The 17341-nt window shown below is 39.1% G+C and overlaps 1 protein-coding gene across 1 annotated transcript in view; it reads right to left on the bottom strand.

The window, feature by feature from the left end:
• The window catches only part of cdk19 (cyclin dependent kinase 19), a 54663-nt gene extending 37464 nt beyond the window's left edge, over nt 1–17199 (bottom strand). Inside the window, exons 1-2 of the mRNA XM_007556016.2 lie at nt 16823–17199; nt 11275–11350 (exon numbers count right to left, since the gene is read on the bottom strand). Of these exons, the coding sequence (XP_007556078.1) occupies nt 11275–11350; nt 16823–16950 (204 nt within the window). The 5' untranslated portion in view covers nt 16951–17199. The remainder of the gene's footprint in view (nt 1–11274; nt 11351–16822) is intronic.
• Between the last annotated feature and the right edge of the window lie 142 nt (nt 17200–17341).

Below are 17341 nucleotides of genomic sequence, written 5' to 3'. Positions count from 1 at the left end.
TGACCCCGCCTCTCGCCCGGAACGTTAGCTAGAGATAGGCACCAGCAACCCTCCCGACCCCACTAAGGGACAAGGGTGTACAGAAAATGGATGGATGGATAATTGTTTTCCGTATTTATCTTAAATTATGATGGCTAAAAGTGAAATAAATTCAGCTGTTCATTGTTGATAGATGCATTGATTGATGCAAGTAAGGCTCTAACTACTGGGAGGATGTGCTGCACGTCACTTTACTTCAATAATCAGCTATGAAAAAAGATTTAGAATGTGCAACACCACCAGTACTCAAGTACCAAAGCCAGGCAAGAAGCGCATCATTCAGAAAGGACAAAGGTGACCAAGGAAAGATCTTTATTGACAATCTTTCATTAATGAGCTGTGCTGGTTTAGGTGTTCGTCCATATGTTTACTTCAAGTAATGCACTCCAAAACTTTGACTTCATGAAGTTTGCTTATGAAACACCATAATTCAAAAGTAAACATGCACTAACTGGGAGCGTTGAACTGAGTTGAACACAGCTGGAACTACCGCAAAATCACAAAGTGTTTGGAGTCTTTACACCTGAATTCCTCCACCCAGACTAAGCTCCGCCCACCCTGTTAAACTTAGATTTGACCTATCACCTCAGACAACCAGAGTATTTATGCAACTCACCCAAGCAGTAGCTAAACCCAGACTGTTTGTGTCCTAGAGCTTTGCAGGGTTGGGAAACCTTGCTAGGCTTAGTTATGCAATCTCTGCCTACATCTCCTTCCATGTGTAGGTGGAAGCCCAACAGTGAAACTAAAACAATAAAATGTGATATTTGATATTTTTCTGCCATCTAAAGTTTTCATCATTGCCTGATTATGCATTTCATCATGGCCAATCAGTGAACAGAAGTAGGATTTGTGAACGGTTGACATCGAGTTTTAGAATTGTAATCTGCCTATGGTTGTAGTTTAGCAATGGCAGTGGAAGAAGTGAACGAAGCCGTTCAGTCCATGTTGGCCACAGTTCCAAATATTGAGCAGTTAAAGTCGGTGCAAGAGGAATGTGTACGACATTCTGTTGCTGCCAAAGATGACATGGTTCTACTCAACTCTTCTCTCCTCACAGTGGAGGATAGTTGTTTCCAGCTCATGCAATTTTCTCTAAGCTTCCCAGAGCAGCTTCCTTCATGATCAAGTTGGTGTATTACATACGCCAAGGCCAAACATTAGCATTCGGGTAAAAATCAGTTCTAGTCATTTGAAAAGTCAGCACAGCTCCAGGAAGAAATTCTTTCTCAATAGGAAGGTTTCCCAACCCAGAAACAAACCTGATAATAAACATCTGCTATTATCAGTACTATGTATTTTCCAGTCACATAGTGCCGTTTTATAGCACAGTCAAGTATCAGTCTTACCTTCAGTTGTTACAAAAATGCTATATACAGTACATCAAATATGACTTAAAGGAAATGCAACTTTGTTATTTAATGCCTTGCAATTGGGCCTGTGTCTCTTTAAAAACTCCTGCTCTTTCTGAAACTCCACCTTCAGGAAGTCATCACAACATGGCTCCTCTGTTAACCTTTTAACAAGGTTTTTAACAGCATAGCATTGAGAAGTAGTTGGTATAATGGGCTTAGCTGATGTGCAGTTCCATGAGATGTTTGCTAATTGCTGCTGGCTAGTCTGAAGGATCTGAGTGGGGGAGTCGCAGGGTGGCGTCCTCTGAGAGGTGGAAGCTCAGAAGCTTAGAAACTGCAGCTCTGAGAAGTAGCTCAGTAGATCCAATCAGGCCTTTTGCACAGCTGAATGGTTGCCATGGGAGATAACAGGATTTCTTAAACATGCATAAAAGAATAAAAGCAACACTCCAGGTATATTTTGGATGAGAAAATAACATTATAACATGATGTAAAGCAAAACACTTTTTTTGCATAATACTGCCCCTTTAATATTGGCCCAGTTTTACTTATTGGACTGATGTGTTAAAAACTGAGTAGCATCAGCCAGTCCCAATGTTAATGCCAATATTTCATGGACCCCTAAATGTCTTTAGGAAGAACATTACTATGGAAAAAAAATTACCACCCATTCTACAAAGCCAAAAACCTAGAGCAGCCAAACCAAACTCTTTCCACCCTTCCCAACTTAACTCTGCCACATGTGGCTTGCCAGTTGCTGAACCCGACTGTTTGCTAAACGAAGCGTGGAGGCGGTCTGGGAGCCACAAAGACCCTTTTGTTCAGCTGGGAGAGTCTCAGAGATGTTTTTGAGGAAGACCAAATTCTGGTGGCTGTGAAATTTGAGAAACAAATGAGTTTAAGCCTGATCTGCTGCGAAAGAAGAGAAATACTCTACATGAACATTTTAAACCTCACATTTTAACTAACATCCAGGTGTAGATTATTAGTGTTGAATTCTATCGACAGGATGACGTGCCTGCAACAGGTGGTTTACAAAAAATAAACCCAAACAATAAGGGAAACTCTGAATTTTTGGATTTCAAGCTCTATAGAAAATGTATGCAGCATGTAGACTCAGTACCAGTTCCAAAAGCAGAAGTTGGATCTGACTGAGCTAACAAGCAAACAAGTTAAGTGATGTTTCAAATAGTTTAAAGGGATCCACAATTAGTTGAACATGCCTAAATATGTTGTAATTTTCCTTTTAACTAAAAAAAATAGCTGTTTATGATACACCAAAACTCATAATTTCTTCCAAAAATTTATCTTTTGTTATAATTTCCACCCATGGAGGTTGCCATTTTTTCACCTGCTGGGTTGGGTCCATTCTGTAGTGGAATCTACAGAGTGAACACAGGAAGGCTAACTTCACCTGAGTAGTTGTTTATCTTATTGCATTTAGATAATGCCACACTGTGTCACTATTGGCTGTAATTTAAAAAAAAACACACACAAAAAAAACAGTGTGGCAAATCTGGATTGCTTCCCACATAAAAGAAAAAAGAAGAGTGCAGTGGGAGAGAGCTGAACACAAATTCTCAAGGACCTATTTGTGCATTTCTTCCCAGAAGACTTTGAGTTATTTGTATGAGCAAAACTGACAAAGGCTCTAACAGATGGTCATTACCTTCGCAAGCTAAAAACAAATACAGTGCTCACAGTTGTTTTTCACAAAGTGCTAAAACCCCGCTGCTGCCGGTTAGTGAGCGAAAAATGCTGGAAGAAACATCAGACATGCAGGGCTGGATACTCTTTTAAATGCTAATGGAGATATTACTACTGCTGCCAGTACTAAATGTGAAACCGCGGACCTAACATAGTATGTATGATGCAATATTGACCTGATATTGTATCGGCCAATACTCAAAGTTGCAATATTGGTGTTGTATCAGAAGTGAAAAAGTTGTATCGGGATACCCCTAATTTGAATTCTCCTCCATTCTTTTTAACACAAATATAAAAGGTGAATTCAGTGTAGCAATCTTATCACTGACTGATTTTTTTTTTTTTTAGTCATACTTATATTTTAAATCCCGTGGCTGTCACAAAAGCCAGAGGATTGGAAGTAGTGATGGACCTGAACCTTAGAGTTGCTTTAGAACCATAATCACTGGAACATTGACCAACGTATTTGATGTGTATTGAGGACTTTAATGATGGCACTTGTCAAAATGCAATCTCTGTAAGTAACTGGTTTCACAATTGCTGACTGATTTATTTATGATGTTTTTATGTTTTCATGTTGTAAAGCACTTTGAACTGTCTTGTTGCAGAAATGTGTTATAGAAATAAACTTGATTGATAGATTAAAACGGTTCACATTCCCATCTCAGAGGTTTCTGCTTCATTTTAGTTAGTGAGTTCTGACTGAGAGTTAATATATGTGCTGACAGCCATTTGTCCAGGTAAAGGAACGTCACAATAAATGGGTAGTTACACTAACGAAATACAAGGAAATTGTATTTCCTTGTATTTCGTGAACAGGTGAGTCATACCTGTTCACAAGGGGGTTTGTGAACAGGTATAACTCACCATCTATGAAGCCATCATTAACTAGTTATACTAGTTGTCATAGTATAAAGTGACTTAATCAAGAATTGGTTAAATTCACAGGATGACTGATGGCAACTTCACCATCAGTCATCCTGATGGCAAACTTCACCATCAGTCATCCTGATGGCAATCTGGCAAGAGTGGTGATACTGCTGATTGACAGAATTTTATTTAAAGAGGCAAGAGATTTAACCATGATAATAGCACACATATGTCTGGAACAAGGAAATTGTCAAAAACAGCCAAATGAATAACATCTTTTCACCATGGTCACCTTTTTGGATCCAACACTACCTTTGTACCAAAGGAGTGGTACAAAGGTAGTCGAGGCGGACTCGGCCCCGGAGCCTGTGCATGCGAAGCACTCTGAGTTGTTCTGTTTTGAGGCATTTGAATGAATCTGAATGTAATTCTGCTGTCTTTCTTTCTCTTTTCTTTCAGGGGTAAAATCATTTTGAAGAACACTTTCAAAAAGCTCCATAAAGGTTCCTAAACATCTGTCAATCCATTGTCTCGGTGCGGGTCGTGGGCTTTAACAGATCAGGTAATCCATAGCAAAGAAATATAATCACTGCATTTAAGTAAAGAGTAGACATCAATGAGTGGATTAATAATAAAATTAATCACACAGATTTACAGATCTTCTTGATTTCCTTACAGGGTTAATCTTAGTGTTGTTTGAAGCAAAATCGTAACCCTGAGAAAACAGTAGAAATCTCTGTTTCTTCTGTATGATGTAAAGATAAAAAGAAAACATATTCTCCTTCAGGTTAAACTTAAGATTCAGTTTAAGCTGAAGGAGTCCATATCACCTACAATGTGACGGTCATACAGAAGCAAATTTTCAGTGATGTTCATCAATCACACAATGACTCTAAGGCAGAGTCTGGACATTTTTAGGTATCAAACACCTCATTCCTTAAGTCATGATTCATAACTCAAGCCCACAAGTCAAGGTTGTAATGTATCCAGATGCGACTCCGCCCTTTCTTGACCATGACAAACCAAATGAAGCCTTGACGCTTTTATCCCTGTTCCTTCTACCAACACCGGTTTATAGGAAACAGGAAGGAACAGGTCTTGGTGCTCTAGCAACACCTGTGGTACCTGGGTTGGTAGAACACTTTTTCTACCTGTTCTACTTACACAGGTAGACCTAAAAACTACCTGAAAACTGAACACCTCCACTGAAGGCAGAGACTCACTGCAGACCCTGAGGAAACAGTCCACCTCTCTCCAGATGATGACCATGCAATTAAAACTTGAGATTCAGATATTTATTGATTTGTATTGCATTGCCACTTCAGAGACTTTGTAGGAACTCCGGTTTCTGTTCACAGTCCAAAAATATTCAGTTGACGCCGGTTAGGTCAACTGAATATTCTAAATGACTGTCAAGTATAAGAGTGTATGTGTGACCATCCATGGATGGATGGATGGATGGATGTTCCCTCTACAGACCAAAAGAACTGGAACCTAAGATGTGAGATCTATCACTGACAAATGCCCCCAAACCTTTGACGTTTTACATTAACATTTAAATTCAAATTGGAATAACAACGAAGATTTCCAACAGAAAAAGAGAAAGAGCACAGCTTCAACTGATGAGGACGATGTACCCATAAAGTGTGTGCATGACGTAAACACTATGTGAAATCAGTGCCCAATAAAATGAAAGCAAGAGTGCAAAGAACAGACAAAAACAAACATGAGCTTTAGAAAATATGAGCAAACAAATCAACAAAAACAAGGAAGGAAAGAATCACTCCACAGCTAAACAAGGTAAATATTATTCACGACCTATGACACAGTATGAGTTTGACGAACTGAGTGAACTTGAAACAGAGTGAAATGTCTCAAAGTGCAGTATGCACACCCACACACACGCGCGCACACACACACACACACACACACATCACCTGATTACTTTCATTGGAAGCTCACATAGTATAAAGTGCGTTAATAAAGAATTGGTTAAATTCACTTTTTCCCCTTCTGCAGACTAACAATGTTAATGGCTTTGCTCAAATTTTCATTGATTTATTAAAAACAATGACGTGTACAAAAGTATTCACACGGTTTCATCAAATACTTTCCTGAGCAGCAATCACAGCAATCACAGTCTCACCTGAGGTGTTTCTTCAAACTTGGAAAAGCCATTTTTGAGTACTTCTATCATTTTAGCTGCACATCCCCTCAACCTCAGTGAGGTTAGATATGAGGCAACGGTAAACAGTCAACTGTAACTCTCCAATGACACAAGGATGTTCAAATTTTGCTCCGTTGTTTTCCTTTTTGTGGAATTGAGCCATTGTTTTGTACGATGCCTTTTTCCAGAGCCACAGTCATCTGGAACAGGTTTCCATGCGGTATCTCCCTACATTGGCTGCTGCTATTAAAATTATGTCATTAAGTCATTAAAAATCATGGTGGTGATGGATGGAAGCACAAGAAATATATTTGTAATTCAGTCACGGCACTGGTGCTCATCATCAGCCATCAGAGGAAACATCAGAGTCTTGAGGCATTGAAGTGACAAGCTCCTTTTGCTCGAAAGCAGCTGCAATTGCAACATTTTGGGAAATGGTAGTCAGTGACTTTACAGAACATCTACGGATTCAACAGTGTCAAATGACAAACTCAACTTTTGATGAACAGTGCCATGCTGTTAGAGCTCTGGTGGAGCCAGCTGTGTATTATCCAAGGAGGCCAGTGGCAACAAATAAGCAGGTTGCTGCTGTATACAAACTAGCATGACTCGTGATATGAAAAAAAGTGTTTGCAAAATTGCAATTTTGCAAAATACAAAAATTTCATTATGGATTTAAAAAAAAAAGAAACACCTCTTTATAGCACATCAAAAAAAACACACAAATACTATCCACAAACTGACTTTTTACATTAGCATTTCAATTCAAACTGGAAAAACAAGATCTGCAACAGAATAAGAAAAGGAAACGCTCGCCCACTGATGAGGACGATAAACATATAAAACGTGTATGACAAACACTAATTGACATCAGAGTATCAAATAAAATAGAGTGCACAAGGAACAAACTCTTCAACAAAATACCCCAAATACGAAATACTTTGCTGAAGCACCTTTAGCAGCAATCACACTCCGTTTGGAGTGTGATTGCTGTAGCATGTGTAGCATGCCTTAAACTCAACTCATATTTGCATGTTTTGGCAGACATGTCTGAACAGTCACAGAAATAGTTTCACTACAGGAGAGCCACCAACCTGTCAGCCCTCATTCATTTTCTGTCAGAGTTGAACTGCATGAACACAAAATCACAAATATTTTGAAACTAGGGTTGGACGATGTGGTTGAAAAACATATCATGACATAAGCATTTCATATCAGTCAATATCAAAAATTATTGATTAGTCTTTTTGTTTTAAACATCTGAAATACTGCCAAACTGGTGATACTTTTCTTGTTTTATCCAGTTTTCACTCCTCGCTGTTGTTTTTCCACTTTTTAGCAGTTATGAGGCCCAAGTTACTCTAACAGTTGTTGCTAGGTAACCAAAGAGCGAGTCTCTTAATTAATACCAACAACTTTTCTTAGCAAGCTGTGAGAGGTGTAATGGAAAATTTTATAATGTGCTCCTCACCCCTCTTCTGCTTTATGTTTTTCTATATAGTCTTATCATGATATTGGTCAAGCTGCTCTCAAGACCTCTGCAGTGTCATATAACAGCAGGGGGGAGCTCATTGATCCTGGAGACTATCTAAGTGTTACTTCCCCAATGTAGAACTTATTTTCCTCTTTAGCATGAAAGAACAACCCTCTTTCCTTAACAACAGACAAATGGCCAGACCATCTGTGTTGGGCTCCACAGAATCCCTGGTACATAACAATCAAGCATTCACACCTATAGTCCAATCAAGTCTCTCTTCTCTGACTAGAACCTATAAAAGGAAGTCAGATCCTTGTTAGTCATAGCAGACTTGACAGACACCTTTGACTCTGTATTTCTGTTCTCACCTTGCAAGGTTTTAATAAATTTCTTATTTTCTTCTCATCCAGACTCTTGTTAAAGTCATGTCTTCCATGACAGAGGTTGAGCTGCTAAAGCCTTTCCTCTGCCCTCATCCCCCAGAATGCTGTGTGGTTCTGAATCAGAGTTGAGTGAATCTTCTATAGTGAATATTTTGTCAGGTGTGTTATATATTGATATTGATCATGTGTCTATCGTGATATATATTGTTACTGATTTATTGTGAAGGACAATGATTGCGGCTGAACAGTTCTCAGGCTCAGGATTAAAATATCAATAAATTAGAAAATGTGATTTAATGCTCTTAATGTGCAAAGTTTAGAGATACAAATCATACTTCTGTCCATATCGCCCACCATATGGTGGTCATACAGAAGCAAATTTTCTGTGATGTTCATCACAATCATTGACTCATCAGCTCTTTGAAGCAGAGTTTGGACATTTTTTTTTATCTAATACCTCATTCCTTAAATCATGATTCATATCCCATCCTCACAGGTGAAGGCCGTAATGTAGACAGAGACAGGTATTAAATAAGTAAATAAATCACTTTGTGTTCCTGAAAAGTGTGTCTTAAATTAGTTAGTACATTGCTAAAATACTTTATAATTTAAAGACCAGGGCTTTATAGCAATTCATAACATACAAAGGCTATTATTATATTGGGGCCGAGAACAGCTGCTGGGACAATAATTGCACAAAAGCCTGAGCTGCTACCTCTGTTAGAGGCAACAAACCCAGGCTGTCAACTGTTAGGCTGGCTGTTACTTGAATCACAAGAAGTTCAACTATAAGGAAAGACACTAGCCTGAAGCTATTAGCATACAGAAGTGCTAGCATAGCTCGGCATCACAGCTCACACACTTACATCACTAGCCTGTGTTGGTAGTTGCACAATTAAATCGATTAACATCAATAATCATAATAAGGGGACAAGTAGCTAAATATGTTAAATAGATATTTCATGGGTTAATGTGATTTTCTTATACATAAGTTATCCTAACGTGGGGGTTCATTTATATGATTGATTGAAACAAGGAAGCTCTGATTGGTTGCTGATTATTATGTTAAATAAAAAAAGCGTTTGTGGATTGAGACATCAGGAGAGTCTCAAAACTCACACAGAAATGATGAGGAAAGTCAAGAGGCCCGAAACAGCTTGTAGATCAAATAGATTTGTTTTTGCATCAAAAATACAGCCAAACACAAGTTGTGAATCTTGTCCTGTGTATTTGTAAATCTTGCTCTGTGCATTTGTGAATATTGAGACCGTTTTAGCCACACAGTAAAAAGAGAGATTTTCAGATCTTTGCAAAGGTAGATAAACTTAGTGGATAACACCGTTTTCTCAAGTATCAACCAATCGCCAATCACCAAAACTTAAGGAAATTGGAGCAATTTCATAATAATGATGGTGGTTATGAATTGGTGAAGGGGAGTCAAAGTCGACTCCAGAGGGAAAAAAAAACATCTTAGCTTTCTTCAAACCTGTATAAAAGAGAGACAACTTCAGCTGTTTAGAAATATTTCTGCTGGTGAAAAAGAAGGAAAGAAAGAAGTGACTGTATCAGTCTCATTAAGATAACTGTTATGAAGTCATAGTAGTTGTTGTAGTACTTGCTATAGGGCTGTAAACTGTCAGCGTATCTGCTGATAAGGAGTCGATAACAGGAATCACTGCAGCGTGGTGAGTTCACCAATGCCATCAGTTCAGAGACAGATAAACTACTGCAAACTAATCACAAACGGCAGCTCATGTATTGGAACAGGTTCCAATACATGATGAGATTCAGTGAGTGCTGTGCTGTAACGGCTATGCTAAGCGTTAGACAGCTATGTTCCCGGATGAGTTGGTGAAAATGCACGTTTTTTTCCAGCACTGAAGCTTCAAACGTCATGTAAATGATTCACTGTGCAGCATTTCCGACATCTTTAAAGACTTGAAGCAACAAGTCTTTAAAGATGTTACATTGTACAGCAAAAGGAATTCCTTAACCTGAGCTGCAGAACAGGTTCAATTCCCCAGGAGACAAATGTCCTTACTGCAGCTGAAACATGTCTGAGTCGAGTCAGAAACAAGTGGAGAAAAGGTATGCGAGGCATGTTTGCACTGGTTTAGTCAGAAAAGATGTGACTTCTGTTATGTAACCACCCACACACCTGACCTTAACACACCTTCTGATTAAACATTACTCAGTGAGTAGCTTCATTCGCTCATGAAAGCCATGCCAAGTCGTGGATTCAGGTCTGTGAACTGAGACGGCCACGGAGGAAGACAGAATCTGTGCATGGTGAACCATCTCATGGTTTGGATCATTAACCTGCTGTCTGACTCCATAATGGCTCCTTTTGGTTTATTAACAGAGGACAGCAGCTTTCCAGGAGTCCTTGATGTCTAGTTCCTTGAGACTAGCAAGCAGCAATTAGCAAACACCTGGTGAAACTGTGCATCTGCTGAGCTCATTACAGGAGCTAATTCTCAGAGCAATGCTGGTAAAAATACTGTTAAAGGGTTAATAAAGGAGCCATGTTGTGATGACTTCCTGAAGGCAAAGTTTCAGAAAGAGCAGGAGGTTTTTAAAGAGAGAGAGGCCCAATTTCAAGGCCTTACATTATGAAGTCAAATTACTTTTCAGTCATATTTGATATATGTATAGCATTCTAATAACAACTGAAAGTAAAATAGCTTCTTAATTATGCTATAAAATGACACTATGTGCAGAAAAGACACATAATTCTGCCCCTTTAAAGAGATTGTTTGTTTCAAAAATACATTTGTTAAAAGAAATAATTTCTCAACCTGGGAATTTTTTGTCCCCCACTGAAAAACATTGAGAATAAAGATGGAATATTTCACGGTTTTCCTGTGCGAGATTGTGCTGCTGCAATAAAAGATTAATTTATGGTACACATCTATGCCAAGCTACATATTCAGAGTTTATGGTACTGTACATAAAATAGATATAAAGCAAAAAGCTGTCTTTTTAGTTTTAGCTCATCAACTCATAATGTTCCACCATAAACTGGTGTTCAGTGAGGCAACATGTAATGAATATAGACATTCTCCTCAACTTTACAGTAATTCTTAATAATATACCGTATTAACTGTGTAACACTAAGGGACAACAAAGAATTAAATGTTAATAGAAAGTCTAGACTTGACATATCTGTTAAAAGTGGTTAAAAAGTCAAATGTCTGACTCCATCATTAGATTCTAATGTAGTTTTATTAAAGGATGGGGATCTTTAAGGCCTCAGTTAGAAAAAGTGGGACTTACAGCAATTTCTCTGCAGGCTGACATAGATATTCCAGTGCCTTCAATTTGCTTCAGTGCATATTCCTTCTCATCCTTCCTGTGGAGAGAAAAGCAGAAAGGAGTGGAGGTGTTATTATTATTAGACAGTAGAGCAGCACAATGTTCTCATGTGAAAAAATCTGACATGAATGTGTTCATATACATTTTTACACTAAGAAATACATATAAACACCTTATGTGTTATTCTAATAGCAGGGTATGTGGATTTGTAGTTTTAAGCATAGTATGGCAGTTTTGAGGGAATAACTTCATAACATGATGTAAAACTTAGAAAAAAAGAAAATAAAAGTTGATTTTACATAATACTGCTCATTTAACTTCAGTGAGTTCTCCTGGGTTCCCTACAGGGTGATCTGCTGTAAATTCAGAATGTTCCACAGCAGAACCACTGGCCTGCAGAAATTCGTCCTTGATGCAAAGACAGAAACTCAAACTGCACGCTGGCCTGGCTGCAGCTCTCAGCTGGCACATTTCCCTTTTCTTTCCCATTTGCCCTTGAGAATCAGATCTGTGCATGAAAATCAGTTAATAAGTGAAATGTGAGCCTGCAGGGCAGAGCAGAGTCTGCAGGCTAACAGCGATAGTTTCAACTGAGTAGCCTCACTGTGTTGAGGGCCACGGGTTGGAGAGGCAGACTGGAGGAAATCAGGGCCAAAGGGAGAAACGGCCCCATTAAAACCTGCGCTGAGAGGCATGATTAAAGCGTAAGCAGCATCCAGAGAGGACTTGACAGAGTGCGGAGCCTGCACAGATCAAACACTTCCTAGTAGTGCTCACATCAAACCCTCTCCAGCCTCATTTGCATCCCAGATGGACGCAGTTTAAAAAAGGAGCTCTCAGGCACACTTGGCAGACGCTAACCGAGCAGCGCAGGCACTCGTCACATTTCAGTTTTTGGTCTATAAACAAAATAGGTGCTTATAGTTTAAGCAAATTCAGACCATGAAGTACTTTATCAGGCACTCTGCAGGGCAAAAACACAGATGCTCAGAGGTTCACTAGGAACTAAGGGACTTGTTGTCGCCTCTTGTATTCACTCATACATCATTCAAAGCTATGAATCATACACTTTCTCGCAAAAATGTAATGACATATGTTCAGCTACAAGTCCAGCACAGCAACTTTTAAGATGTTTTTGAGTTTTTTTCCTTTAAAATTAATGTACTGTAATATAATACAGACTTGGTCACCAGACAGGTATGAAGCGAAAAGTGCCAAAGTACAATGAAAAAAATCAATATTCATCCACAAGTATCGTAAAATCCAACTGTCACCTTGCTCACTCACTGCTTGCTTTGCCAGGAGAGTGATTAGGTCATCAGGCTTAGAGTGATTCCTTCAGATGTTAAGTGTCAAGGTTAAAAAGGTATCAAACTATTCAGAGCAGGCTACTTGGTGCACTTTATTTGCACCAACAGTGCAAACTACAGTTTGTACTGTTTCAATTAAAAGAAACATGTTTTCTCACCACTTCGATTCATTTTCTCCAGCTGTTGACTTTAAGTCTGTGTCCATGTCCAACCAGAGCCAGGTATTGTGTAGTTGGTGCTTTTAATCAGTTTTCAGTTAAATTCTCTAGAACAGTCATAAAATGTTACCAAAATCACTCTGTCCCTCTAAAATCTTTCAGAAAATCGCAAAGGTGTATTGAATTGTATCATTTGCTGAATATCGCAATATATATCGTATCGTGAGCAGAATATTGTGTATCGTATCGTATCGTATTGTATTGTATCGTGAGATTATTGTATCACTACAGCCCTAATAACAAAGCAGTTCCAGATTGCACTAAGAACAACTGTTTGGTGTAGAAGTTGTTACTAAAAGAGTCAAAGTTTTATTTTTTCACCATCAGAGAAGAAACTCAAAGGATGGAAGCAGCTGTTTGAAAGAGAACATGAATTCCTATGAAGACAGCATTTTTAAAGACACTACCATTAAAGAGTGAGCGACGCTTTAGCAGGTCACAGAAAGGCTGATGCTTTTAAGCCTTTGATAAGTCTCTGTGACAGAAAGTACTGGACTTGAAAATATTGGCAGACTTTTGAAAATTTCACAGTTCATTAAAATTCCCTGGAGATTCCAAACAGACACAGATGCATATAGTTAGTAGCGCTAACTGCCTCAAAAGCTAACACAAGATGCTAAAGACAGTTAACCTAGCTACCTAATTAACACAGAATGTTAACAAGGTAATCAATTTGTTTTTGGAATAAAAGTGACTCCATGTTTTACAGTGACTGCTTTCTCTCATGCAACATGACATCACCTGTACTCCCAATATAAATACTGTTCAAACAAGAAGTCTACATACACTGACTAAAAAGACACATTCATCTTTTACTCTTTACTGTCAAAGGTAAATCAGACCAAACTTCTCTTGAATTAGTACAATTCTTTTTTCTAAATGCCAGAAAACATAGTGAAACAATTTTAGAGATTTTTTTTACTTTCTGTAAATGTGTGGAATTTCAGTCACTTTAAATAATTAATGAGGTTATTTCCAACTAGATTTTTTTTTTTAAATCACAAACAATTAAAGTCTACTCTTCAAATTTAATCACAGCAATACTAAAACTTTAATTTCTCAGGATGTTTTGTCCACAAACAAAACAAAAATAACCCATTCTTCTGGGTCCTCAACCTTTTTTCTTCAGTGATTAGAAACAAACGGGATTAAAAAAAAAACTGTAAACAGCTTTATACATCATACTTTACTTGTTCATGTTGGCACATTCTTCGAGCCACACACTCCTAATCCTGTCTAACAGTCCAAGACCAGAACTCCAAACTGAATGCACATTGAGGGACAATTCTTCAATTTCTTTTTGCACATTAAACCCTGCTCACACTTTGTTGAGCTCTGCCATCCCTCTTGTGGGATTAACTTGCTAAAGCAGCGTATTGGTCTGGCTTTAGGTGCGAAGCGCACAGACGTTAAATAAAAAGCGTCGAGTATCTTCATATTACCTAAGAAGGTGGATTAATTCGTTCCCGGTGTTCCACTCCCAGGGGATGGCACCAGGAGTTTTCACTTTAATAAGCTTTACAGGTTGGGTCCGGTGAGAACAGGTGATGCCTCCTTTCCATGGAGCCTCCTCTGCTGCCACTGGCAATCCAACCCAGGCTCAGGCTCCATCAGAGGGAACCAACTCCTGATACCACTGGGCAATGCTGACTTTTTGTCTGCTCCAATTTGACCACAGTTCTTGCCTGCTAACAATCCATATTTAAGATGTAGCTAAAGAACAATATAAATTGTGAATGGCTGATTTCATTTGTATGTTAGTTGTTAGCACCACCCACATATGGATGCCTTAGTCCTCGACGTAGCTGTCGCAGGTTCGATTCCCAGCCTTGGTGACCTTTGCTGCATGTCTTCCCCCTTCTCTCATTGCCCACTTTCCTGTCAATTAACTATCAAATAAAGGCCATTAGAGCCAAAAAAATCTTTAAAAAATGTTTCTATTTTATGGCTTTAGACATATATTTACCAGAGGTGCTAACTAATTTATCTGCATCTGTATGCAACATTAGCAGGAACCTGGGCCCACCAGCGAGGTCAGTGGGATCCATGGCCATGTGCGTAAAGATACTTATAGGTTTTTCCAGGCATTAAGCTAATGGTACGACTCCATTTAATTCTGCCCAGAGTTATAATAACAGTTTAACAAGACTGAACTGATGAGCCAGACACCTGTAAACTGATGAAATGATCATTAAATATGCCTGTGAGCTCATAAATAAACCTAATAATAGAAAATCTGGCTCTTTATTCTTTCGGCGCTCTTCTAATCCTGACCTGCTCATCGCCCTGCGGCAGAGTAAATATGGCTCCATTACACCACATGACATTTTTCCATTGCTAAGGGCTAATCTTTATGGACCCTGGCAAACTGTTTTGATTCGCCTCACTGATGAGAGCTTTTCTAAAAGCTACACAGCTGTTTCATCTCTGTCTACTGTTGACTTTTCTCTATTTCATCGACTCCAAAGTTCACATTCATTTTCATAATCATGTAAGTATGTTTTCCAAACACAGTGTTTCCTTGAAGGCAAAAAAAAAAAAAAACCATTTCCTGGTTTTAACGCGCTTGTGGTTTGAGTGATATTTTAGACTTAGAAATTCATACACTCCTGGTCAAAATATTGAGACCTGGACAAATAAAAAGAAAATCATTCTTCCTTCTCCAGTCACATTGCTGGTTCGCAGGCCTGAAATAGACCCAGTTTTGATTCATCCCTGAACTGCTTTAAGTTCATTAATGTAGATGAGAGCAAACAGTTTTTTTCTTGTACTGTCAGTTGTAGCACTTTGTGCCATAACTGACGTAAAAGTCAGTTGTGGAGATCCTCAGTACTTAGTATGTTCTTTGCTTTGGGAATTGAAATCTCAGCGGCTGCTGTCACTAAGCCACTGCTGCAGGTATTTTGCAGTCAGTCAAGGACTACCGATCATCCTGCCTCCTCAGAAGTCAGTTGGGAGCCTTCAATAGCTTCCCCTCTCTGCCACTGCTTCTTTTACTTTAGGCCTGCAAACTATCTCTCCAAATATGTAGAACATTTATGGTCCATGCAAACATTTGTGTATCATTTTCCTAGTTTTTGAAAAGCAATGATCTATTCTCTGAACTTTCTTTAGTTTTTAAAAAAAGAAACTGTAATAGTTTGATTTACCAATTTAAAACAAACTTGCTGTTAGTGATAGAAAATGTGTGCAATTGGTAAGTGTGGAGTATGCGTCTCCTATGTCATATTGTTATCACACAGAACTGTCAGAGTATGATAGGGGGAAAAGTAGCTGATCTTAACCTTTGTAAATAGCACTTACTGCCTTGTTCCCCCTCTATGCTGAAGGGTCAGAGTGATTCACCTCTTGGTTAGCATACAAATGTCAAATAAAAGCCCACAAGGAGATAGAAACGGGGTTCGGTTAAGTACTGACAGTAGGAACAGTTAAGCAGAAACGTCAACATCCCATTTACTGTGATGTTGGGCTTGTCTTCTGCTTCACACAGATTGTCAAAAATAAAAGGAGCCCCTAATAATCTAGTGTGTCTGTAAACAAAGTTTGGTATTGCCACTGTTAAAGCTGGGGCCACCGTAACCCGCCGAAGTGTCGCTAGCAGCCCCCTACGGAGCGCTGCAGCACAACGAGCTACCTTCGCCGCCACGCTTTCTAAGAGATAACCAGCAGCCGTGGTTTTAATGTTGCTATTTGGGGGTGTTGGGAGAGAAGTGGAGGAGGAGGAAAGAGAGGAAGTATGCGCGTGTGTGTATACGTGAGTGTGAGTGCGCGTGAGTGTAGAGGGGGACCGTTGGTGAGTGAATGCGTGCGTTACATGAAAACAAAAACACAGACACACACACACACACGCAGAGGGTTATCGCTTCGGGGAGGTTCAAATCTAACGCTGCGTTCAACACACAAGCGGGACTCGCGGTCCCAAAATGCATCCTGCAATGGGCTGAATCTCAGAACAAACAATACCGATCACGGTTATCTTACCCGTCTTTGCGCTTAGCTTTATAAACGTGCCCGTAGGTGCCTCGACCCACTTTGCAACCTTCATATTCGAACAGATCTTCTACTCTCTCCCTCTCGGCTGCCAGCTTTGTTTTGAAGTCGTAATCCATTTTAACCCATAAATACGTCTTAAATTACAATAAAATAAAATATTAATTATTACATGCATTAATTAAATAATCTGGTCGTTTTATTCCCCCACCATTTCCTTGTTTGGGATTTTGGTCTGCTCCGCTTAATGTTCACTGGCTCGTTGACGTTTCTAATTGGGGCGCGTGGGTTTCTGGGAAAAGCAGTCCTTTGGGCAGTCGCTTCCGCTCGCAAACTATCAAACTGAAGACGCAAAAAACTACAACCCGCGTTACTCGCTGCGGTTTAGTGCACTTTGCGTACCCCTGTGCGATGTTCAAAAATGCAGCTCGGATATTTGAGTTCATGGATAAAGATGCAGCTCGGATATTTGAGTTCATGGATATAGCTCAGATATTTGAGTTCATGTAT

The sequence above is a fragment of the Poecilia formosa genome, unplaced genomic scaffold (genome assembly GCF_000485575.1).
Source record: "Poecilia formosa unplaced genomic scaffold, Poecilia_formosa-5.1.2 Scaffold75, whole genome shotgun sequence".
In the NCBI taxonomy this organism is placed as follows: Eukaryota; Metazoa; Chordata; class Actinopteri; order Cyprinodontiformes; family Poeciliidae; genus Poecilia; species Poecilia formosa.
The sequence above is the reverse complement of the archived record's forward strand: the minus strand, read 5'-3'. Positions and strand labels throughout refer to the sequence as shown.